The 25295-nt window shown below is 50.2% G+C and overlaps 1 protein-coding gene across 2 annotated transcripts; it reads left to right on the plus strand.

Moving 5' to 3' along the window:
• The first annotated feature begins 7305 nt into the window (after window positions 1–7305).
• Mlycd (malonyl-CoA decarboxylase) lies at window positions 7306–21877 on the plus strand. 2 transcript variants are annotated; one of them, XM_036188283.1, is made up of 5 exons: window positions 7306–7880; window positions 14827–14939; window positions 15767–15923; window positions 18618–18767; window positions 20813–21877. In XM_036188283.1, exons 1-5 carry the CDS (start codon window positions 7356–7358, stop codon window positions 21344–21346), a joined length of 1479 nt encoding a protein of 492 aa, XP_036044176.1. In that variant the 5' UTR covers window positions 7306–7355; the 3' UTR covers window positions 21347–21877. The 2 variants fall into 2 exon arrangements, with proteins under 2 accessions (XP_036044176.1, XP_036044177.1); XM_036188284.1 differs by lacking the exon at window positions 18618–18767.
• The last annotated feature ends 3418 nt before the right edge of the window (window positions 21878–25295 follow it).

Consider the following 25295-nt stretch of genomic DNA (forward strand, 5'->3'; position numbering starts at 1 on the left):
TCCTATTGCCTGGAGTCTTTTTCCCTTGGGCCTTATCACTGTCCATGTACTAGGGAAATCAGTTCTAGCTATGTCATGGGTGCTGAAAATTGCGTTTTAACAATAAAGTTTTGTTTAAACATGCTGTAGTATATACCTAGTGAATTTTTGATGGAGACAGGGTTTCTCTGTGTAGCACTGACTGTGCTTGAACTCCCTCTGTGGACCACAGAGATCCGCCTGCTTCTGCCTCCTAAGTGCTGGGATTAAAGGCATGCACCACCACTAACTGGCTTGTTACATTGTTTTGCTTTTGTTTTTTGTTTTTTTGGGGTTTTTTTTATTTTTTATTTTTTTAGATTTATTTATTTATTATGTATACAGTGTTCTGCCTACATGCATGCTTGCAGGCCAGAAGAGGACACCAGATCTCATTATGGATGGTTGTGAGCCACCATGTGGTTGCTGGGAATTGAACTCAGTACCTCTGGAAGAACAGCCAGTGCTCTTAACTGCTGAGCCATCTCTCCAGCCCCTTGTTTTTGGTTTTTGTTTTTGTTTTTTTTTTGTTTGTTTGTTTTTTGTTTTTTGTTTTGTTTTGTTTTTTTTAGCTGAGGATCGAACCCAGGGCCTTGTGCTTGCCAGGCAAGCGCTCTACCACTGAGCTAAATCTCCAACCCTAATTTTTATTGATTCTCTGTGGATCTCACATCATGCATCCCGATCCCACTTACCTCCCTATCCCCTCACTTCTGCCCTCTGCCCATGCAACCTCCCCACCCCAAAAAACAAAACCAAATTAAACAAACAAAAAAGGAGAAGAATCTGGTCCTGGAAGCTGTAGTGCGGCCCATAGAGTCTCACAGTTTACACTTTAGTCCATTCGTCTTTACTTGCACATGTTCATTGCTATGACTTATTGGTCTGGTTTGAGGCCTCTGGTCTCTGCTACACTATAGATAATGGGCTCTCACTGGAACTCCTCTTGGATACCCTGCTGTTGCCCGTGTGTCATAGAGATCCTGCAGTTTCGGATCTGTGGGTTCAGCCCCTTTATATGTTCCCTTTATGTGATGCGGTGGGTGTTAGGGTGGGCTCTCTTCTGGTTCTGGGCCTTTGTAGCTGGGTTGGTCAGCCTGCCAGCTTTCCCTCAATGTCACTACCCAGCCTCATCTAGCTTGCCCAATGCAGCCTGCAGCAAGAGGCAAGGCCAGTTCTCCTGTTTTTAGGTCCTCAGATCTATCTCACACACTCCCATACCACCAGGGCCAAGTCTGCCTGTTTTGCCCAGGCAAGGTGCAGGACCATCTCTCCTAATTGCTGTAGGGGGGAATATGATGTGAAGAGGGGGCAGGGGTGTCAACTTTCCTGCTCTCATGCCCCCAGGGTTGGCTCACCTGAGGACAGAGTTAGCTCTAGTGTGCTGACCAGGGAGGGTGCAGGGTTCACTCTCCTGTGTGCTGCAGCTGATCAGGGGCCAGCTCTCTCACTGCTGCTGGTGACAATGGGTGAGTGGGGGAGGGCATCGTTCTCACGAAAGCCACCACATGGCAGATGAAGGGGGTGGGATTGGTTCTCCTGCTCTCAGGACCTCAGGACTGCCTGGCTCTAGCGTGCTGGCCAGGTGAGTTGCACACCTGTGGTGAGGGGTGGAGCCATCTTTTCCAAGTGTGGTGTGTGTGGTGGTGGCGGAGGCCAAAGGCTGCTGCGGTTGGGGGGGGAAGGGCAGCTCTCCCCTGAGAGACTGGGCCAACTCTCCTGCTGTAGTATCCAGCCAGGGGCAGGGCCATCTATTTCAGGGCCAGTGAAGGGCAAGGCTGGCTGAGAGCAGCCCTCGGATTTCCCCATGTGTGGTTCCTATGACCCCTGTTAACACCAGCCATGGACCTCAGCACGGACCCCAGACCCAGACATGGCCCTCTGCCGCAGCTTGGGCCTGGACGTCACCATGGCCCCTGTGGCAACAGAAGCCACCCAGATCAGTCTGGCCCTGGTGGCAGCATGTATCAGCCACCTCCAGCGTGGCCTGCAGGATTGTGTGTTTCTCACTTGGAGACAATGTTCTGTTTTTATTTCATTTTAAACCACTGAAAGCTTCAAGCATCTGAATTTTAGTGTGTACAATCCGAGTTTGGCACTCAACTGTGTCCTTTCTCCCAGGAGACACAGTTATTTCCCCCCAGTAATGTGCAAGGCTTCTGTAACCATGAACCTGAGCAGAGACCATCTTGCCTCAGGGTTCCTGGTTCAAAGTCTACATATGAGAGGTGGGGGAGGTAGTGGGGGAGGTTGGAAGGGGAGGCTGAGAGGTTGAGGAGTGGCTACTTTTCTGACTCACTGATTGCTGCCTCTGTAAGTCCTTGATGTTCTGTGTTCTATGAATGGAAGAAATCGTTACTGGTGAGAAAAGTCTTATGACATACATCCGCTTAGTTCCTCTTCTGTCAGAAACAGTTGATTCTGCCGTTATTAAGATGCACAAGGCAGGAGTCTGGAGAGATGGCTCAGTGCAGTTGCTAGGGAGCCTGCACAGGACTGACCTAGGTCCTCTGCATACATGTTACAGTTGTGTATATTGGTCTTCATATGGGACTCCTAACAGTGGGAGCAAGGGCTGTCTCTGATCCTGTTGCTTTGGGGACCTATTCCTCCTACTGGGTTGCCTCATCCAGCCTTAACAGAGGTACCTAGTCTCACTGCAGCAACTAGAAATACCATGGCTGGTTGATAACCATAGGAGGCCCACCCTTTTCTGAAGAGAAACAGAGGGGTGAAAATGATTCTTTTATCATTTATTAATAAACAAATCCTGTGCACAAATATTAAAGGAGAGGAAAACCTGAGAGGGTTCCAAGTTACGGCAAGAGCATCCCTCGGCTGGTCCATTCCTGGCTCAAAAGCGGCCCAGCAACCTTCAGGCCCGCCTCGACCCTTGGGGCCACTCTCTCCTCTCCTGGGCCCTCCAAGGCTTGCTTGCTGATCCATTCTGCCCAGCTGAATGGAAACTCCGCCTCTTTTCAATTAACCAATGGACCAGTGACATACATTAAATTTCTGAAACAGAGGCGTGGGCGGGGAGGGACTGGGAGAAGAGGAGGGAGGGGAAACTGCAGTCGGGATGTAAAAACAAACCAAACAAACAAATAAACACAAAAATAAATAACTAAAAAAGAGCACTAGCTGCTTTTGTAGAAAACCCTGAGTACAATCACCTGTAACTCTAGCACTACCTTCTTCTGGCCTCCGGGGTCACTTCAGCAAAGCCAGCTGGCTTGTTTAAGGTTTTTCTCATAACATAGCCATTACACACTAAATACCCCACACTGCTGGGCCTCGTTCTGGGCCTTCAATTATGCCTTACAGCTGTTTGTTCACAGTTTTCATTACTGTACTGTTACCATTTTGCTTTGTCCCTGTACTGGAGATTGAACCCCCAGAGCTTCACACACTCTGGGCAGGTGCTTTACCACCAAGCTACATCCCCCACCTTCTTTTGGTTTATTATCTGGAGGCAGGGTCTTACTAAATTGCCCAGACTGGTCTTGACCTCATTCTGTAGCCCAAGCTGGATTTGAACCGATGATCCTCTTGCCTCAGCCACTCAAATAGCTTGGATCATAGGCTTGCACCACTAGGTCTGGCTAGCTCCATCAGTCTGTCAAATATCCTCTCCCAGCATCTTCCTGAATGCATCATCATTGGTACCCAGCTGGGGAATAAGGAAAATATTTGCCTGTGGCCTCTAGGAAGAAAACTCTAGAAGCCTCACTTCAAAGAGTAGAATAAAGAAAGATCTTTGGAGTCACAGGACAAGGGTCAAATGTAGGCTTTGCCTTTCCCTCACACATTTCCTTGGTGAGTCAGCTGACCCTTCCACTTTATCCGCTGGCTGATGTAACAGAGACGGGAATTGAAGTATGAACTGTCCTGACGGTGGATATGGTGTGTGTTACATCCCAGCTCTTGGTGTTTCCCTCAGCACCACAGCACAAAAACAACCCCAAGCCTCACAATACAAACAAGTGCTTTTTTCAGCACGGAAAGCTCAGAAAGCCCTGGGTGGAAGAAGCACAGGCTGGAGGGAGGCAGGCCTGTGTTCAAGTCCTCCTAACATACCCACCCCAGGCTCAGAGCAGCCTAGGGATTCATGAAAGTCCTTCCCTGTGTCTCTCTGGGCTTCAGTTCCACCTTCATCACATGGGAATAACAGTTGTCACTGGATAACAGTTATTGTGACCTTAAATGTGCAAGAGCTGTAGAAGGCATGCATCTAGCGCATGCTAAAGTGATGGAGTGGTTTGTGATTGTAAGTACAGAAAGTGCTTGACTGCTTTGTACATCTGCCTCTTCAGCTCTGCTCAAGGAGGCATAAGTTACAACTATTGTGTCTAAAGAAAAGAAGGGCCCACCCTCTAGCACCCACAGATCTTTTAGGGGTCCTGTCCCGGTGAGACCCAGAGATCCTTCTGTATTCACCTCCTTGGGTCTAAGACTCATCTTTAGAGCTCACTTGTCCACCCCATCCTCCTATCCGAGATTCATTCCCCTCCCTGTGTAGTGGGTAGCCATTCCAGCCTTGGCCTGGAAGTTCCAACCCCCATTGAGGCTTTGGTAATGGTCACGCCTACAAGGCGGGGCTGAGGGAGGAAGCTGAAGACCCAGGATCGAGAGGAGAGGCTTCTCTTGGTTCTGGGACCCTGGACGCTGGAGGTAGACCGAGCAGAGTTCTCCAGAGAACACCGCTGGACTGCGCCATACCTTTCCCAGCCCCTGCAACCTATCTATCCCTTCATTTGGAAGTTACCCCACAAAATAAACCTCCCTTTTAACTACGTGGAGTGGCCTTAATAATTTCACCAATATCCCTGTTTTAAAGTCTTTTTCAAAACTGACAGTGCGGGGCAGCTACCCACCATTCCCACAGTTCCCCAGAGTTTTCTTGAATGAGAGCAGAAGGAAATGTTAGATAGGATTTAAGAGTATGGAGATAGAAAATACAGGACAACCTCAAGAGGGCTTAGAACCTATTATAATGGACCCTGACTGTCTCTGCCCTAAGGTAGTTATAGAAATGCCAAGGGGTGGAGCAAAAGACCACCCCCCCCCCCGCCCCGCCCCGCCCCGCCCCGCAGCACAGCCAAGTGCAGACCATCTTAGACACCTGCATGCAGGCCCATGGTCCAATCATCTTCTCTATGCGGACCTGCTGGGTAAAGCCACTAGGAACCTGAAAAAGGGCTCCCACATGATAGTCAAATTTTCTATGCTTAGGAGGCGCCATGATGCAAAGAGAGACAGAAGATGGGCAGGTTACAGGGGGAGCATTGAAGCCAGCTCTGTCTGTTAGACTACAGTGCCTGGTTGTTGAGCAAGTGAACAACAGCAAGTGTTAATAAATGGACAAGGGGGAAAAACACTCAGCAGGTGGAGCAGATGGTGGGCTCCAGGGAGCAAGCCTGGGTGCAAAGAAGGGCAGTGGTAAGACAGGACAGGAGCCACAGGAGCAGGGGAGCAGAAAGAACTAGAAATCAGTGGCATTTAGATACTGCAGTGGAGCTCAGGGCAGCAGTCATGTGTCATGTGTTTGAGCTAGAAGAATAGATTGGACAGCTCTCTTTGTTCCTATTCCATAACCAGTGTCTGCCCCTGACTTAAATGTCATCTCCTCTGATAAGCCTTTCCAGGCTGTCCTATCCATGATGACAAAATCTTCCAAAACAGCAGGTCCTAGTGTGCACAGGCCAGCCTGAGGTGCTGCAAGACTGAAGGAAGATGCAGGCAGATGAAGAACTGGAGAGCACAGTTTACTGGCAGACTTATTTAAAAATGTATTAGTCTTGAGAGAGAGCAAAACCAACTGATCCCACCATACGGATCAGAGAGTCATGTATATGGGTTAAGATGAAGTGGCTTCACCCTGGCTGGGATGAATGTGGTTCATCTTAAGTTCTTATCAAAATACCAGGTTGGAGCCTGAATCTGGTTGTAAGGCCCCATGCATCATTCATTCTCAGGATTTGGCCTACCTATAGTGTGAGGTGAAACTATACACTGAAAATGGACTATGGTTTCTCTAGGACAGTCATGATAGTCTGGATTCACGATGACTGTGGTCACATCAAACTGAATCCATACAGAGCCTACCCCAGCGTTCTTATTCTTTTTTGTAGTTATTTTAACATGTCTCTTCCTCAGACTGTAAACTGAATAAGAACAAGGGCAGGACCATTTTAAATGCAAACCTAGTGTGGGACCTAGACCACACCAGGCAGATGAGAACCAGTCTGTTAAATGAATGAACGAATAAAAATGAATGAATGAGGGTTTGGGGATTTAGCTCAGTGGTAGAGTGCTTGCCTAGCAAGTGCAAGGCCCTCAGCTCCACCAAAAAAAAAAAAAAAAAAAAAAAGAATGAATGAGGCCCAGCAAGGAGGCTGGTAGAGAAGATTCCCAGGATCTCCATTTACAGCGTGGCCAGCTCTCCAGGGTGCAGTAGGAGGCATGGGGGTCTCTGGCAGGTCTTTCTGGGGACTCTTGACAAGAGCAGGAGAATGCCTAGGCAGGGTCAAACAAAATGTCTTGCCAAAGAACTAGACTTCGTGCGTGCATGTACATTTTTGTGTACACACGAGTGGGGGTGCACAAATGCACACGTGTTGTGGAAGCCAGAGGACGCCTTGGGTGTTGAGCGCTAGCTGCCTCGTTTTGTTTTGTTTTTTTGTTTGTTTGATTGGTTTGGTTTGGTTTGGCTTTGGAGATAGGGTCTCTAGCAGACCTGGATTTACCATGTAAGCTGGACTGGCAGGTCAGCCAGCCAGCCCCAGGGATCCTCTTGTATTCATCTCCCCAACGCTGGGGTTACAAACGTTTTCCCATCGATTCTAGACATGAACTCAAGTCCTCCAATGCTTTACCAACTGAGCTATCCCCAGCCTTAGGAATCTTCGTTCAGCATGCAAACTCAAATTCCTCCTTGCTCACGCTGGATCCGAACTATAGCCTAGGAACCTGCGTGCACAGCGCGGTCCCTGGAGCAGCTGAAATGGCAAGCACTCAGAGCAAGAGAGCACGCGCGTACGTAGTCGGTAGGGAAAGGGGCAAAGGACTGAGAGGGTGACTCTCAGGACAAGTGTCAGGGTGCAGGCCAAGGAGGCGAGTCAGGTGCCCGGAGAGTACTCCCCCAGGACCTTTAACGGCACTTGGCCTCCAGCCTGAGGGAACTCTTTCGCCCCTCCCTACAGCTCCGCCTCCCGATTGGCCGATGCCCCGTCCGTCGTCCCGCCTTGACCAATAAGACCGGCGAGGCACGGGAAGCCGGAACAGGAAGTGAGGCAGGGTCCTGCGGTGTGTCCCGTTAGCAGCTGTTGTAGGCTATCATGAGAGGCCTTGGGCCAACCCTGAGGGCTCGGCGCTTGCTGCCACCCCGGTACCCGCCGCGGCCGCCGGGGCCTGGGGTACCTCGGCTGTGCAGCGGGATCACGGCCGGCGCCATGGACGAGCTGCTGCGGCGAGCCGTGCCACCCACGCCGGCCTACGAGCTGCGCGAGAAGACGCCGGCGCCCGCCGAGGGGCAGTGCGCCGACTTTGTGAGCTTCTACGGCGGCTTGGCCGAGACGGCCCAGCGCGCCGAGCTGCTCGGCCGCCTAGCGCAGGGCTTCGGCGTGGACCACGGCCAGGTGGCCGAGCACAGCGCCGGAGTGCTGCAGCTGCGCCAGCAGTCGCGCGAGGCGGCAGTGCTGCTGCAGGCCGAGGACCGGCTACGCTATGCGCTGGTGCCGCGCTACCGCGGCCTCTTCCACCACATCAGCAAGCTGGACGGCGGCGTGCGCTTCCTGGTGCAGCTGCGGGCCGATCTGCTGGAGGCGCAGGCCCTCAAGCTGGTGGAGGGGCCGCACGTCCGGGTAAGGCCCCGCCCGGGCCCCCGCGACTCCGGGACCCCCCGCCACCACCCCGGGGCCCTGCCCCTTCCTTTCCCCCGCTTCCCAGGTCCTTATCCAAGCCCCTGAAGCCCTCCAGCTCCACCTTGCCGGCCGCAGGTACACAGTGCTTACTGCGTAGTAGTATGTAGCACTAAACTTGGGGCGACGGTCAGGTGCGGTACCCATTGCTCTTACTCCATAATAGCTCTGGTTTTAGCTGCTCTGTGCCTGAGCAAGAATGGAGCACGGCAAAGTTTGAGTGCCTACCTCGAGCGCAACATGGCCCTAACAGGTTATATGACATGCACAAAGATGGCCAGAAGTGAAGGTCTCCACCGTCTGAGTCTCCGAAGCCTCCAGCCTTCTTTCTGCGGTGCGACTCTGGATAGGAGATTTGACTCCATGCTCTCAGCCCTAGACGCAGTGATTTAGTACTTGAACTAGTCAGCTGCTTACCCAACGAAATCACCTAGCTTACAAATAACGGAGGTTTACATAGCTGTGACCCAAAAGATTGTCTAGGGTTGCTCCCAGCCCTATATACCACTAATCGATAGAGCTCAACACTGGCCTGACCCTTGAGTTCGTGCACAGCGATACCAACATTTCAGAAGTTCTTAGCATTCAAAGCTTCATCTACTTTTTCAAAGTCAAACAGTGGAGTGATTCTGTCCTGACTCACTTGAGAACAACTCTAAGACAAGCAGGACAGTTTTTACTTCCAGTCCCTCGTTTTGGGTGACATGTATCTATCTCCTTTACAGTGAAGGGCATCCATGCCGAGGTGTTGAGTTGCCCCAGACCTCAGAGCAAAGACATACATTTCTGATACATGTCCCCCAGGATAGGCTCCTTTGCACTGCCCAGCACCATGCTCTGTGAGGGTTGACCCTGGAATTTCTTCTCATTTTGGTTGCTTAATCTTGGGTATAGTTCAGGGATTAATATGTGTGATACCAATGCATATGACCAGATTTTTCAAGATAGCTGGTTCATTTCCGAGGCTAAGTGTTACCCAGGGCTGTAAGCTTTCATCCCAGACTGAAAGCCCCAGATGTTCAGTGGGTATTGCAGAATCTGTCTTGGTTTCTGTGATACCCTGTTCCAGGCTCTGTCACAGTCAGAGTGGGTGAACTTTTGTATTCCATGCTCTGTGGCATTCAGAATGTCCCCACAACTATATGGTCAATTCTTTGAAAACTGGAACCTTGTCTTAAACCTTCTGCATAGTGAAATGATGGCTGAGTCCTGGAGATAGGCTCCAGGGAGGCAGATGTTAACCCACTGTTTGTTTTTGAGGTCAAACTGCTTCATGCTTGACCCCAGGGTTCAGAACTAGAAAAGGAAGTCAGGAAGGGCCCGAAAGACACCCAGACACAAGGCAAAAACAACGCAGCCCTCAGATAGCTTCTAATGCCCCATCCAATTCCAAATTCTCTGATTCTGGGAGTTCCTTTACCAGCCAGAGCTCTCGGTAGCTCATCATGGCCACTGACACCTGTAACATTGAGACTGACTTTAGGGAGGAGCTTGTATCTGGCAATCAGAAGCAAGCCACGCTTGGACATCTTACATACAAGTCCCCTTGCTGTTTAGCCGTGGCTGCCCTCCCTGTAAGGGAGAAAGACAGTGCCTCCTGCCGCCCAGGAGTCATGAATGAGGCTTAGAGGTATTTGTCAACAAAGAAGGAATAGCCACAGCCTGACCTTTTCCCTTTCACATGGTGTACACTTTGGAGGCCCTGTGTGTTTCTCCACCTAGATCCTAGGCTATTTTCTCTGTTTAACTGTACATAGTTAAGTTGATCGATTTCTTTATCCTTCACACGGTTCTGTAACATTTTATCAGTTAAGTTGTTTTGAGACTAGAGATTTTGTTCCTCTCCCTAGCATTTGTCAGTCAGGATTTGGTATTGTCACCTATCACCAGAAGAACTTGGGAGTGTGAGTATGTATGTACATGCATGAGCCAGAGGTCAGCCTTGAGTGTCATCCTCAGAAGCTGTCCACCCTAGTTTTTGAGACAGGGTCTCTCACTGAGATTTGGGACTCACCAATTAGATTAGGCGGACTGCTTAGTAAGTCCCAGAAATATTCCTTTCCAACCTTCCCAGTGCCAGCTAACAAAGTGCACCACTGTACTGGTTTTTTATTTTATGTGTACCAGTGTTTTGCTTGTATGTATGTATGTGTGCCATGTACATACAGTGTCTACAGAGGCCAGAAGAAGGCATCAGATCCCCTGGAACTGAAGTTACAGCCAGTTGTGAGATGACATGTAGATGCTAGGAACCAAACTCAGATCCTCTGCAAGGTCAGTTAGTGCTCTTAACCTTTGAGCCATCTCTCCAGCCCCACCCCAGTTTTAAAACACTAGTGTTAGGGATCAAACTCGGGAAAGCTCTTAATTGACTGAGTTATCTCCTCAGCCCTGCACAGTCCCACTTTAAAGACTGTTTAGAGCAGTTTTAGGATCCCAGCAAACCTGAGTGCAAGGTTCAGATTCTCCAAGTCTCCTCTGCACTGTACAGGCACAGCCTCGCCATTATCACCACACCTAGAGGGTTCCACTGCTAGGTGTCTGTGAACTTGGTGTGCAGGTACCTGAATTCACCAGGCCACTGGGGTGAAGACAAAACCACCAGTTTGGCTCACAAGGCTTTATAACTGACTGCAGACCCTTTGGGCCTTTTTGGTTTGTTTGTTTTTTGAGACAGGGTCTCTCTGTGTGACCCTGACTGTCCTGTAATTCAGTCTGTAGATCAGGCTGGCCTTGAACTCAGATCCACCTGCCTCTGCCTCCCAAGTGCTGGGATTAAAGGTGTGTGCCACCACCGCCTGGCCAGAGCTTTCTTAAATGCAGTGTTTTCTTAGGAAGTGTCCTAGTTTGCTTTCTTCTGTGTCAACATTCTGACCAAAGCAACTTGAAAATTTGGCTTACAGGTTACAGTCCATCATGGAGGGATGCCAAGGCAGGAACCTGGAACGGATAACTGAAGCAGAGACCATGGAGGGATGCTGCTTACTGGCTTGCTCAGCCACCTTTGTTGTACTGCCCGGACCCAACCTGCCCAGAGGGTAGCACCCCCCACAGTAGGCCGGGTGCTCCCATGTCAATTATCAATCCAGAAAAATGCCTCCCACGGGCAGTCTCCCGTGAGGCAGTCCCTCAGTGGACTTTCCCTCTTCCAAAGTGTGTCAGGTTGACAACTGAAGCTAACTAGGACAAGAATGTGCTCCCCTGAGTGTCCCCAATCTTAGAGCTACTGATTGACAGGCTTGCTGCTTGCCTGGCGCCTGTGACCTTTGTATTTTCTGGACAGTTGGTTATAGAGAGAAAGTTACTCTGAACTTGCACCCAAGGTCTCCCATCATGTGGGTTCAGGTCTCTGTGTGTTGAACCCTGGCTGGTGCTGTCACGTTAGAATAAGTGGCAGATGGCAGCCCCCAGTGCAGATTCTGTGTGTTTCCTGGGGCAGAGCAGAAGCAGCTCTGAGTGAGGAGATGAGCCTGTTCTTGTTACCTGTCTTGCTATGGGAGGTGTGGTCTAGATGATTGTAGTTAAGTTCCTTAACTCCCATGGAATTCTTAGGCTATCCACTGAGGTGAGTTCTTAGCTGATGCTCATCTCGAGGAGCTTGAGGTCAGCTACATAGTAAGAAGCCAAGCTGGGCTACATAAGCCTCTTCCTTAAAAAAAAACAAACAAACAAACAAAAAAAAACGGAATGTTAGCCCATAGAAAAGAGAACATGAATGGATTATTCAGTGTGGGGATTAATACAAAATCCTGAAAGCAGTGTTACCATGCCAGGAAAAGTTCCCTTTGGTTACAAGTTAAACAGTGTTGTTTAAAAAAAAAAAAAAAAGCTGCTGGGTCCAAAGGCTCTTTGCTGTGCTTGGCTTGATGGTCTTCCTGGAGATGGGCACCGAGGGCTTGGGCTTAAAGAGGCACCATTTCAGATCTGAGCCAGTTGGGCTTGGCCTTCAGTGTTCAGTTTTGTCTCTAAATTGCCCTCAGGTGACCTGGGAGCAGCTTGAGAGGTAATACTAAATGTCAGCCAGGCAGGGCTCCCTAACAGGAGTTGAGTCCTCACCAGAGGACAATGGCTAGTATCTGGTCTAGCCCTGTGTGGTGGCCCCTGCCTCAGACTGTATCTGTGGGTGTATGGGAGGGTGCCAGGGAAGTCCCCACTGGGTGGAGTTGGCAGGCTTTTGGTTTCTCCACACAGTTGCAGCAGCCCATGTGGTTATCAATTACATTTCTTATAGGTAAAAATGCAGTGAAGGGGAACTGTCCCCAGGTTGGGGAAGGATAGTCAGTACTATTTAGCAGTTGGGAAGCACCAGACCAAAATTAGCACCTACAGCCCCTAAAGGATTTTGGACAGGCAGTAAGGAGGAGATAGTGACCCTTGCCAGCGTGAGAAGCAGAAGGAGACCACCTGCCTTCCTCCACACAGCCACCATGCTTGGCGCTGCTGGACAGCCTCTGCCTGCTGGGCTGTGGAGTACCTCCTAAGTGCTCTAGCAAATTCTGGGTTCTACTAAGTTCTGTGTTAATTCTGTGCTTTTCTGTGTTAGACCAAAGCGTAGTTTTTGATACAAACAGAGATCACAGAATATCAAGTGCTCCACCCCACCCCTTTGGCCCTTGAACTGGAATGATACTCTTTCTGGCCCCACCCTTTTTCCCTGACGGTAGCTCTGGGTTCTGCACAAGGCAAAGCAACTTTTCCTCACATACCCCAAAGAGGTCACTCTAGAAAGCCAAGCATCTCTGAAGAGAGACTAGAGAGCTTTCCGCTGAGAAAATCGCAGCCTCCACAGCACTGGGGCTAAGTGCCCCAAGCAGGCATGGGGACGGCTGGCAGCCTGCTGGGGTTCTTGGGGCACTCAGGTGCCTCAGCTTTTGCTGTGGCTCATAACTGCTGTGCTAATGAGCCGAAAGCACAGGAGACTGTTGTGTGTGACCTGGTGACCTGGCCCGCTATGGTCACTTCCCACCAGAACAGTTGTTATAGAACCAGACAGTGAGACTTCTCACCTTTAGCCTATATTCCTTGCTCTTGTGTCCAGCATCACATGTCACAGCTGTCAGCAGCCCAAAATAGATGAGGCTTCCAGAGGAGAGGCGTCATCAATGGAGCCAGGGTTCCTGGCCTTTTCCTGCCGTGTCAAAATGTGCCCATCACATCTGCACGCCAGCCTGTTCTAGCCTCACAGTGAGGGCACAGAAGCAGATCCACAAGCTCTAGAGACTGTTTTCCTAGAGATAGAGTTAATGATACCTAGCTTACTCTTTAAAAATGGAGAGGACCATGAAGAAGAATCATAGTCAGTGCGGAGTATACAGAAGCTTCTTTGTTTGTTTTGGAGACAGGGTCTCACTGTGTAGACCAGGCTGGCCTCCAAATCATAGAGGTCAACTTGCCTCTACCCCCGAGTGCTACTGTGGACCACCACTCTACCTAGCTTTTTTTTTTATTATTTTTAAATCATTCTGTATGTGTTGTGAGCACAAATGCACTTACCATCAGAGGGCAGCCATGGGTATTGGCCTTTGTCCGCTAGCTCGTTTGAGATAGGTCTCTTGTTCACTGCTACGAGTGCTACAGGTCTATGGCTTCCAAGTATCCTCTTGACTGTACCTCCCATCTCTCCTCAGGAGTGTTGTGATTGCAGGCACACAGGCCATGTGTCGAGCTTCATCCTCATACTTTTGAGTATCCATTGATCTGTTGTCAGCCAGAGCATAAGTTTTCATAAAAAGCTGTCCTGTGTTGCCAGCTTGCAGCTCCCCAGTCACCACTGTCAACACTTTCTCTTTCTCCTTGAGTTAGTGTGTAGGTGAATGCTTTGACTGAGGTAGACTTTGCTCTGCTCTGCCGAGCCTTCAGCGAATGCAGATGATGAGATTGGGAGCTTAAGGTAAAGGGCCTGCCTAGCTTCCAGCCAGCCACTTTTCCAGAACAGGTCCATTGAGTTCTCGTGCACCCTGCCAGCAGTCGTTTCCAGGGCTCTCGCTCTCCTGTGAGCCTGAAGCTGTGTGCAGCCCTGCCATTCAAAACACCCTTTTCACACCTTGGTCCTGGGCTCGTTCTCCCCACCCTGTAAAGCCACACACAACAAAACTGCCTCTTCCTCTGTGCCCTGGTACTTAACCACACGAATGGCAAAGTCATATTTATGTAAAGACTTCTTTAGAACCACCACCTACCCCTTACCTGAAGCTTATGCCCAGGTCACCCAAATTGGAGACCTTTCATCTTTTATTGAGAATTAAGATGCATTGTAAAGTTTTTATAGCTGTGATAAAAATTTATCTCCATAGGTACAGATCACACACATAGTGAACCTTACAGGGTATGTGGAAAGTCACCTCAGTGCACCTAGATGCCCTGGGATGTTTACCATTCTATCAGTGTGGAATCCATCTGTGAGTAATAGACCCAGAGTCACAGAGGTCTGTATAGCAGAGAAGTTGATCATTTGGGTCAAAGTCTGGAGTGAAGAAGTCCCAGGCTGAACCTGCTCTTTGGTGTTCTGGATTGGAGGCATACTGTTCTGCTCTGAAAAACCATCATAGTTACCTCCTGGCCAAATGTGGCTGCTCCAAAATTATCCTAGCAACTACCATCTCACCATGGAAAAGACAAAAGAAAAAAGTCAGCAAAAGCCATTTCCTGATGTCATTTAAGGCTCCCAAAACCATTATAAGACTCCTCTGTTTACAGCTCATTGGCCAGAAGTTAGGCACACGGTCCCTGCCATGTGCAGTACAAACTTGATTCTACGGCCATGAGCCCAGCTGAAAGCATGGGTATGGACTCCGAGACAGCAGGCTGTGGAAGTGTGTCTTGGAGTGGGTGGATAGGCCCCTGTGTGGACACCTGCTCCTCTGAGGCTGCCTTCCTCTCTCTTGCCCAGGAAATGAATGGAGTACTAAAAAGCATGCTGTCCGAGTGGTACTCCTCTGGCTTACTGAGCCTGGAGCGGGTCACCTGGCACTCATCCTGTGAGGTGCTTCAGAAGATCAGTGAGTGAGTATGGCAGCCATGGCCTGCATGGGTTTTATTTCACCTGATGCATGGACACATTGTATGTGTGGGTGCTGGGCTATTACCACAGAAAGGGTAGAGATTGGGGTGCACCCCATAAAGACCCTAACCAGTCTGTTACCCAGGCTTATTTAAAGCAAATGGCCCAATCACCAAAACTGTAGGGACTAGCTGAAAAATTGTTGTCCTGAGAGTCAGAATGGTGCTATTTCATCCAGTTGTTAAAATATACTGTCAGCATAATCCCATGCTCAGGGCATAGTGCAGTACATGGCCTGCTGTCCTGCCCACACTCCATGCTGGCCCATATAATCGAGGGCTGGAAAGCATCCCAGGATGTAAATCTTGGTAATGTCTACTATTCCCCATGCTGGAAGCAGGAACATGTGGGATGAGGCTGGAGACAGGTGTAGCTACCAGTGTTTGCAGCATGGACATCTGCTTCCAAACTGTAGGGACCCAAAGCAAAGATAGAAAGTGTTCGGCCACAAGAAATTCCAGTAGGTTTGCATGAAACTGCTGCATAAATGCAGCTGAGCCCCCCACAAAGTACTCTGAAAACAAGTGTTGAACGGGGTAGCACGTCCTGTTATCCCAGTACTTGGAAGGCTGGAGCAGGAGGATCATCAAAAGTTCAAGGTCAGCCTGGGTTATAATATCAGACTAGCTAGGACTATAAAGCAAGACCCTGTCTCAGATCAGACGGACTAGCATGAAGGTGCAGAGCAGAAGTGGCTAGCAGGACTAGAACTCGGCACTTGTCGGTTTGTAGTTCTCACACCTGTCTGATCTTTGTGTTACTTGGTCAGGTGTGAGGCTGTGCACCCTGTGAAAAACTGGATGGACATGAAGCGGCGTGTGGGGCCCTACCGGAGATGCTACTTCTTCTCCCACTGCTCCACCCCTGGGGAACCCCTGATTGTCCTGCATGTGGCTCTGACCAGCGACATTCCCAACAACATCCAGGTACTTAGGGGTGGTCCTTTCAAGACAAAACGGGCCTGTCACTGTATGTGCGCACACACGTGTGCGTGTGTGTGTGTGTGTGTGTGTGTGTGTGTGTTGGAATCTTTTTTTTTTTCTGGTTTTTCAAGACAGGGTTTCTCTGTGTAGTCTTGGATCTCGCTCTATAGACCAGGCTGGCCTCGAACTCACAGAGATCGGCCTGGCTCTGCCTCCCGAGTGCTGGAATTAAAGGCATGCACCACCACCCCGAGGCTTATGGTGGAGCTCTTCTACTTCATAGGTCCCGGTGACTAAATTTAGGTCCTAAAGCTTGGCAGCCAGTGCCCATACCACTGATCCTTCTCATCTGACCCCAGTGTCTTTTTGTGTTGTTTTTCAAATAGGTCCACTATGTAGCCCTGGCTGGCCTGGAACTCTGCTATGCAGACCAGGCTAATTTCAAACTCAGAGATCTGCCTCCTGAATACTATGTGACCATGCCCAGTTTCCAAGTATTTTTTATCTGCCTTAAACTCAGATAGTGTGACTAAGTAGGTAAATTTCCTGATTTATAGTTTTGGGCCAGGCCAAGGACAAGTTCTCACCTGACTGTGGTTTTGAGTTGGGAAGATCTGAAGTTTGTTAACAGGACCCTGTGTGATGGAATAGTAGTACAGGGTAGATATGCTAAGACACTTGAGAGGCAGCTTGACAGACAAGAGATGGACTTTGGTTCTGTGTGCTGCTGCAAACCAGGAGCCACTGGGGAGGTGAAGTTGTGAGGACTTGACTTGCCCCTTCCTGTGAAAGATGGTCCTCTGCAGGCTTCTAGCAGGAAGGTATGGACAAGCATGTGACACTTGGGACAGTAGGTGAATGACCACACAACTGGACCTCCAGACCCTGAAGGAAGGGAGATCCTTGGGAGAGCAGGTTTGCTCAGTTCTAGAAGATGTGGGGCTGACTCAGGTCTGGACAGACATTACAGAGGTGAATGATTGATGACGCATCGTGAGATGGGCTCCCTGGCCTCGGCTTTCCAGCTGGGGACTCAGAGGATGAGCATCAGGCAAATGGACACGTGTTCTTGATGAGCAGAGACAAAGTCCCTCAGAGTTCCCACGCCTTCGAGCTGTCATGGGGACCAGTTGCTGGTGCTTCTCTGGGGGCAGCTCGGCATGTGTGTTAAAGTTGAGAATGTATTCCTTCTTATCTGAAAACTCAGCTCTTGTCCAGCCTGAAAGCCCAGATGCTCATATGTGCAGCTCCTGTGTATAACTGGAAGGCAGCAGTCAAGTGTAAATGTCCTTCAGAGGGTGGCTTCAGGAACCTTTGACCTGTACCCTGTGTCTATTGAAATGTTGCTGAGGGTTCATGTTTTGCATGAAAGGCCAACCTTGACTTCCCGAGGACTGGATTCCAAACTCTAGAAGAGTGTATGTGGTATGGCCTCATTTGTGACTTCATAACACCTCTTGAATGTGTGCTCTGTGCATGTCAGTCCACAGAAAACCTGATTACTGTAGGCCTCTTTTTAGACAGTACTGAGGCTGAAGGGGCCTCAGATCTGGAGTCTAGGAGAAAGGTGCTCCAGGGATCACGTGCTGATGAGGGCTTTGGGCTGAGCTGCCCTGCTCCAGGGATCACGGGCTGGTGAGGGCTTTGGGCTGAGCCGCCCTGCTCCAAGGGATCACGTGCTGGTGGGCACTCGTGCTGCAGACCTGTTTGTTCATCCAAGACAAGCTGTGTCTGCTTCAGCACCAAGAGTATCACCTGCCACAAAGTGACCTTCAGAGTATCAGCTTTAAAAACCCTGTAGTGAGCTGGGCAGTGGTGGCACACACCTTTAATCCCAGCACTTGGGAGGCAGAGGCAGGCCGATCTCTGTGAGTTCAAGGCCGGCCTGGTTTACAGAGTGAGTTCCAGGACATCCAGGGCTACACAGAGAAATCCTATCTCGGAAAAAAAAAAAAAAAGAAAAATTAAAAATGAAGCTGTCAGTAGTGGCACACACCTTTAATCTCAGCATGGGTGGAGGGTAAAGGTAAGCCGATCTCTGAATTTGAAGATAGCCTGGTCTATAGAGTGAGTTCCAGGACAGTGAGAGCTACGCAGAGAAACCATGCACAAGACAAAAGCAAACCAGAAAAACCCACACATTCAGTAAAAAATGAGAGCCAGTGAAGTCAGCTAAGAGACGTCACAGCAGAAGCCATTTCTTAACTTGCTTTGTGGAGGCGTCTATGTGAACGTGTTTTTTTTAAGAAAAATAAGGATGCTGGCATGAGGCTAAAGAAATGCATAGAAAATCCTCTAACGGGTACATTTTGAGAAGGAAGCCTTACACTGGGCTGCCTGGGGCCCTCTGAGGAACGGAAGTGCAAGCTGAGCAGAGGAACAGAGATTGAACAGGACAGAGTGTTGAAAGGATCCCCACAGGTAGCCCATTGCCCTCTCCACAGGCTCAGTGTGTGAAGCTGCTTATTCCAGAGGGGCCTGGAAAGACCAAAGACTGCTCTTCAGTGAGCTGGCAGGGGGTCTCCAAGTGGTGGCAGGACAGTGTGAAATTGTCTCCTCCAGTGTTTTCAAAACACTCCTGAACCTGAGCCTCCAGAAACTGGGAGTGGAGAATGGGGACTGTCCTGTGAATAGTGACAGGGTGACAGGGTGTGCAGTCATGGAGCCCTGCTGAGGCCTGCTGTCGGTGTTTCCCAGAGCATCGTGAAGGAGTGCCCTCCCTCTGAAACTGAGGAAAGAAACAGGATCTTGGCTGCTATCTTCTACTCCATCAGCCTGACCCAGCAGGGCCTGCAGGGGGTGGAGCTCGGGACCTTCCTCATAAAGCGAGTGGTCAAGGAGCTGCAGGTAAGCCTGGTGAAGTAAGGCCCCTGCTCCATAAGTCCCTGTCCTGAGGCAGGTGAACTCTGCCACTTCCCTGGGGACAAGGACCCAGACAGGAAGGGTTGGAGAAGAGGGGAGGAGGCAGAACAGCACCAGGGCCGCTGGGCTAGGCCTGGAGCCCAAAGAGCAGGTATCTGAAGCCTAGCATCTCACTGGCCATACAGCACGTGTCACCTAACATGAGCTGTCTGGAGAGACCTGGCCTGTTAGTTGCTCTGCACTCGTCGGGGCACACATCTGGGCACACATGTTAGCATGGCCACCTACCACTCACTGCTGCTCCGGTCCATAGAATACACTTGACAACCCTCCCCACCATGCCATGCCAGACACTCCCTCCCTGCAGCCCTCACTCAGGGCCTTGTGAGGGAAGTTCCCCAGTTAGGCCAGGCGGCATGAAGAGAAATACATTAGCCGGTGTTGGTCTGATTCGGTTTCCTTGCTGCCTGGGAGGGACACATTACTGTCCTGAGACAAAAATGCTGAGTTTACCCTGGGCTCAGCTTTTCCCGCTGCTCCATGGGGAGCCGGGTGGCCAGATGAGGAGAGTAACTGGGCTGCTGACAGCCCACTGCACCAGCTGCTTCCTGCTCCCTACCTTTATCTGCTCAGGCACAGAACACAGTGGCAAACTCACAGTGGTGACCTCACCCAGCCAAGTGCAGTCAAACTGATTCCATGCTCGTTTTGCACTGGCTGACACTAGGAATTTTGTTTGATCATGTAAGGCAAGCAACCTATCACTGACCTGCAACCACAGTCCCCTGTTCCCCATCCCGCCATTTAACGTTTTATTTTGAGACAAAGTACCTCAAATTTTTTCAGGCTGGTCTTGAACTCACAACCCTCCTGTCTCAGCTCCTTAGTAGCGCCAACATGCCTGGCAGGAATCAGATTGGAGAATTGAGTGCTGGGAATCTGCTTTGTCATCATTCTACCTCCATCCCCCAGAGATAGGGACAGCACGTCTGCTCTCCCTGTTCTCTGTAACCAGTGCCGCAGGGAGAGGAGACAGAGGACAAGAAAGACAGGGAGAGAACAGGATTGGGTGAGCCACCCAAGAGCTTGACCAGGAGCCACCTGTGGCCACTTGTGATACTCATTTGTGAGCCAGAAAGTCCTCCTAAGTGTCCTCTCCGGAATGCTGGCAGAAGCCTGGCACCATTCTACACCAAAGGCTCACCCGGGTTCTGGAGGCAGCACACTCGAGAGCCCCAGTGCTGGTGAGGAGAAAGTAGGAACCCTCTGGCTGATCTTTCAGTACTGGTCTGTTTTTCTAAATGATAACTAGGACAAGTGCACAATGTAAACTCACATACAAGATGTAAAATAGCTTCAGCTGTGCAAGAGCTGCAGAGAAAAACCAAAGGTACCATGGCATGCTGGACTCAAGAGAGCTGTGTTCCCAGAGCAGTGGGATTTTCCCATAGTGGGCTTACTGTGTTTATAGCCCCAGAGTGCTCATGTTTGAAGACCATCCGTAAGATCTATGTGTAATTTGTATGGAGGTGATTAAGCTATGCCCTGTGGTAATACATCTTTGCCTGGCCCTGCTGACCCCTCTGCCACCACTGAGTTAGAGCTGGACAGTCACACAACACGACATCTTTATTTCAAGCAAGAATCAGGAGGACCTGGCTCTAGGACACTTATAGGAGAGGTGTGGTGCAGAGAAGGTAAGGACTACACCCCATCCTAAGGGCCGGCTCTCTGGTTGTAAGCAAGCTGCCCACTCCTGACCTCTGTTTCACTGCTGTGACAATGGTGTGGTTGGAAATATCATGGTTATAGGCTGATCTTGAGAATGCAAGATGCCTCCAGGCCTTGACACTCACCAGGGTCCTCATGGACAAGGCTTGTAAGAAAGTACAGTATAGTGATGCCGTCAGCTGGCTCTGCTGCCTGCAGCAGCACACACGGGCTGTGTGTTGGGAACGTTCCTGTGTGTGTGTACCACCCTGCTGACCATGTGCTCTCTGCCTTCCCTCCTCTCCCTACTTGCTGTGCAGAAGGAGTTTCCTCACCTGGGGACCTTCTCAAGTCTATCGCCTATACCTGGATTCACCAAGTGGCTTCTGGGCCTCCTGAATGTGCAGGGGAAGGAGAATGGGAGGAACGAGCTATTCACAGACTCAGAGTGCAAAGAAATCTCAGAGGTCACAGGCGACCCGGTTCATGAAAGCCTCAAGGGCTTCCTGAGCAGTGGTGAGTGGGTGAAATCGGAGAAGCTGGTGCAGGCGCTGCAGGGGCCGTTGATGAGGCTCTGCGCCTGGTACCTGTATGGTGAGAAGCACCGAGGTTATGCCCTCAACCCTGTGGCCAACTTCCATCTGCAAAATGGGGCTGTGATGTGGCGTATCAACTGGATGGCTGATAGCAGCCTGAAAGGTCTCACCAGCTCCTGTGGCCTCATGGTCAACTACCGCTACTACCTGGAGGAGACAGGCCTCAACAGCATCAACTACCTGGGCTCCAAGAACATCAAAGCCTCTGAGCAGGTTCTCAGCCTGGTGGCCCAGTTCCAGAATAACAGCAAGCTCTAGCAACATCCTCCGAAAGCCTGGGCCCCTGCTCAGAACGGGAGCTGTGTTCTGATGGGCCAGGCTTACTCACCACAGGAGCCTTTTCAGGGAAGCCACAGCTGTGCTGTGTCCCCTTATGGCAGCTGTCACTGTGCTGGCTGACTCACTGCTTGGAGAAGGTGGTAGTATGGGTACACATGCCTGGGGATATCCCTGGGTTCCTCCAGAAGCCCTTGCTGCCCCCCAAGCCTGTGCCTTCAGGAAGCTCTGCTGCATCACCCACAGGCTGCCCAGGGCAGAGCTTGTAGAGCTGACGGTCTTCTCTTCTGTCCTCTGCAGAGAGGGCTAAGGTCTGTGCTGTGGCTGCTACTGCAGCTGAAAGCTCAGACTGGAGACCTTGTGACATGCACAAGGCAGAGCCAGCTCCTCAGAGATGCTGCTGCTTAAGGCCAGGGTTGCCTTAGAAGTTTTAAATGAGATTCCACTTCATAATGAACTGAACAGTAAGGAACAAGTTTGTTCTGTAAACATTAAACATGATTGTTCATTGTACACCTTTGAGTGGACTTCACTGTGTGCTTTTCTTCAAGTTAGAGTCCTGGCAAGGCTTAGGGTCAGCCCTGAAATGTCCACAGCATATGTTCCCCATTGGGAACAGTGTGTGGGTGAGTACAGAGAGGTGCAGGATGAGTATGTGTGTGGTTGTCTGTATCTCAGCACATCTACATGGCTGTGAGAAGGTCTGTGACACACTGTATGTGTCAGTGTGTGTGCTTGTGTGACTCTGTGTGTGTGTATGTATGCTTATTGGGGAGGGGGGGGTCTGTGAGTGTATCTGTATGCATCTACATTCGTACATGTGCATCTGTGGGCATGTCACACATCAGCAGGCACAGTGCTGCAGCTCTCGGTTGGACATACATGTCCCTTGCTGTCCCTGACTGCATCTCTAGACCTTCCCAGATTGGCCTCCCTGGATTGACTGGATTCCATGGCCTCAGGCTCAACATTGGCCCAGGTGGAAATGTCAACAGAATACAGCTGTCACCTCAAAGCCTGAGAACTAAAGACCATTTATGCTCGAGCCAAATGCAAGTGACCATGCCCAAGGAACATGGCTTCAGGTTGCCCCAAAAGACATCCCCATCATGAAAGTATTTCTGTTTTACTTTATTAATTATAGAGCTAAGTTGTAAAGCATTTGCCAAACATGTTGGCATATAGGCATATAGGGACCATATAGGCGGGTTACAATAATGCAGGAAACCTGATAAAGGTTATTAAGGTGCTGGTGCTATTCTTACCTTTTTGACTGATGGGAGCTAGTGATGTGTTATGAAACATTTTAGGACCAGCAAGTCAGCTCATGGGCACTAAGCGTGACAGCCTGAGTCCAGGACACTCAGTAAAAAGAGAATCATCTCCCATAAGTTGTCCCCTGACCTCCACATATGTGCCATGGCACATGCACAAAAGAAATAAATGAAAATGTAATGATACTTCTGAATACATTTTAAAGGTTTTGACAGTCACAAGATTACTAGGTCAAACCTAAGTGTTACACTGAACATGCTTAAGGTTAGACTTTTGAAAGGCAAACATAGTTTGACTCTGATCTGCAACATTCCAGCTTTTTACAACTAGGGAATCCCATTCCTGCATTGTTAAGTCTGTAACACTGTGTTAAAGGCTTTTCTTGGTTTAGCTTCAGCTTACAGAAACAGGGCTGCCTGTAACACACAGAACATCAGGTGAACAGTGGGTCCCACCCACTGCAGAGGGCTCCTGGGAGCAGCTGGAATCAGGGGCTAGTATCTGTCTTCACCCAGCTAGAGGCAGGGAGTGGCTGAGACAGGGAGGCCTCCAAGACATAATCCATCCCCCAAATGCACTCAGTACCCTGCTCTGCCGAGCGCCCTCATACCACCTGGCTCTCTGCATCAGCTTGCTGACTACCCTTCAAAGTGTGGTCCTGGAGCCCCTCCCTCCCCTGGTCTTTACCTGCCACCAGCACTCCAGTGATGGCTTCCCTTTGCTGTGTGTTCTTGGTGCTGAGCCTTCTGACTTGTTGGGATCCCACTGTGACTGGCCCTACAGTCTGCAGGGCCCTCCAGCAGCTCTGGAACCCCTCCCTCACTAAGACCCATCACAGGGAGCTCCTGTCCATACAAAGGGGAAATTAAAAAGGACACTTCTTGGTAATCCCACTTCCCTTCTCAGGAGCTGGGCTGCTTCCCACATCTCCCAGTGGCCTCAGGCACTGCTTCTTCCATCCTGAGTGACATTCCTGGTAACTCCCTCCAGGGCTTTGGGGATCTAAATGAAATGAGGATGGTGGAAATACGAGGCTGGAATTAACACAGTGCCTGGGGTACGGTAGATATCTCTGGTCCTTTCCCAAGCCGACCAGTCATTGTAGGCACTGTCTACCCCATTGCCATCAGATAGCACTGCTGTGCTTCCCCTGCCTTTTCCAAAGGGTGCGGAAGAGCTGGGTTTGGGTTTTAGCTGCTCCCTTGCATGCAAAGGCAGTCTATCCAGAGCTGTAACAGCCCACATAGACCTTGAACCTGAGCTTGGGCTGCACAACCACTCTAGGTTCCCAGAATACTGAGCTAGTGGCAGGCAGAGAGCTGAGGGTGCAGAGCTGAGGGGGACCACAGAACTGTAGGGGAGCAGAAATTGGGAGGGCATGGAGCTGGAGATAAACATAACGGTGAAGGAACAGAGCTAGGGACATGGAGCTGCCACTTCCCGTCCCACCAAAGCTCCCTGGCTCTTCTAGCCCTGGTCTGCTTTGCCAACAAAGGCTGTCTGCCTATGTTGCAGAGAGAACCTCTCTTCTACCTTCCACGAGTCTCATTCAGGCTGACTAAACAGCAGTTTCAGGCCTGAGCCCAGATCACAGATCCAAACCCCAGTGTACTAATGGCCAGGTTTCAGGCATCAGCCCTTGGGTGACCATTGTTAGAATTCTTTCATATCACCACTGTGTCTAAGGATTCAGTATTTCATGTCCTTGAATTCAATATAAGACTGAAAAATAGGTGTTTGAAAACAATCATATTAATAAAGGCTTGTTAGATGGTTGCTTTTTCTCTCAGAAAGGGGTGGGAGCTGGAGAGTTTGTCTGGGGCTAAAATGCCTGCCATGTAGGCATGAGGGCCTGAAATGGGATCCCCAGGACCCACATGAAAATGGGGCACGATGATACATATCTGTAACCCTAGCAGTGAGGAGGCAGGGACCCAGGATTCCCTGGAGCTCACCAGTCAGCTGTCTAGCCTGCCATAAGCTCTGACTTCAGAGCAGCCTCAAAAGATAGAGTGGAGGGACAGCAGTGGAGGACACTTGACATCAGCCTCTGACCTCCACATATCCACACATCACTTCACACACACAAGGGGGGGCGGAAGTGAGCACGTTAAGAGAAGCCTCACTAAGGCCAGTCAAGCCTGCAACGCCCTTCATCCCAGTCTGTGACATGAAGGCTGACTGCAAAGTCATTGGCTGTGCTGCCGCCCGCCCGCAGAGGCGGACCCTGCTTCAGAGCGGAAGGGGTCGGAGTGAAGCCTAAGCAGGCTCAAGAGGAAGTATACCTGTAGCCAGCAGCACCCTTGGCGGGAGCCCAGAGATACAGAACAGAGCAGAGCGTCCTCCCAGTGGGGCCTGTAGATGACGTGCGCCTGCACTCAATCTCATCCAGATCTCACTGTCCTCCCCAGAGTCTCGGACGAAGTCATGTCAACCTGTGGACATAACGTCACAGCCTGGCCCAGGTTCGCAGCTTGGTGGTTTCAAAGGAGGGATACTAGAATGTGTTTTATTAGAACTCTACCATGGATCCTGTTGCATAACTTTCCCCGGGTTTTTTTTTTGTTTGTTGTTTTTGTTTTTGTTTTAAGTTTTTAATCAGGAGCAAGAATTTTGGAGCATTTGATGTGTTTTCTTTTTTTTTAATTACATTTAG

The sequence above is a fragment of the Onychomys torridus genome, chromosome 5, assembly GCF_903995425.1.
Source record: "Onychomys torridus chromosome 5, mOncTor1.1, whole genome shotgun sequence".
NCBI classification, from domain to species: Eukaryota; Metazoa; Chordata; class Mammalia; order Rodentia; family Cricetidae; genus Onychomys; species Onychomys torridus.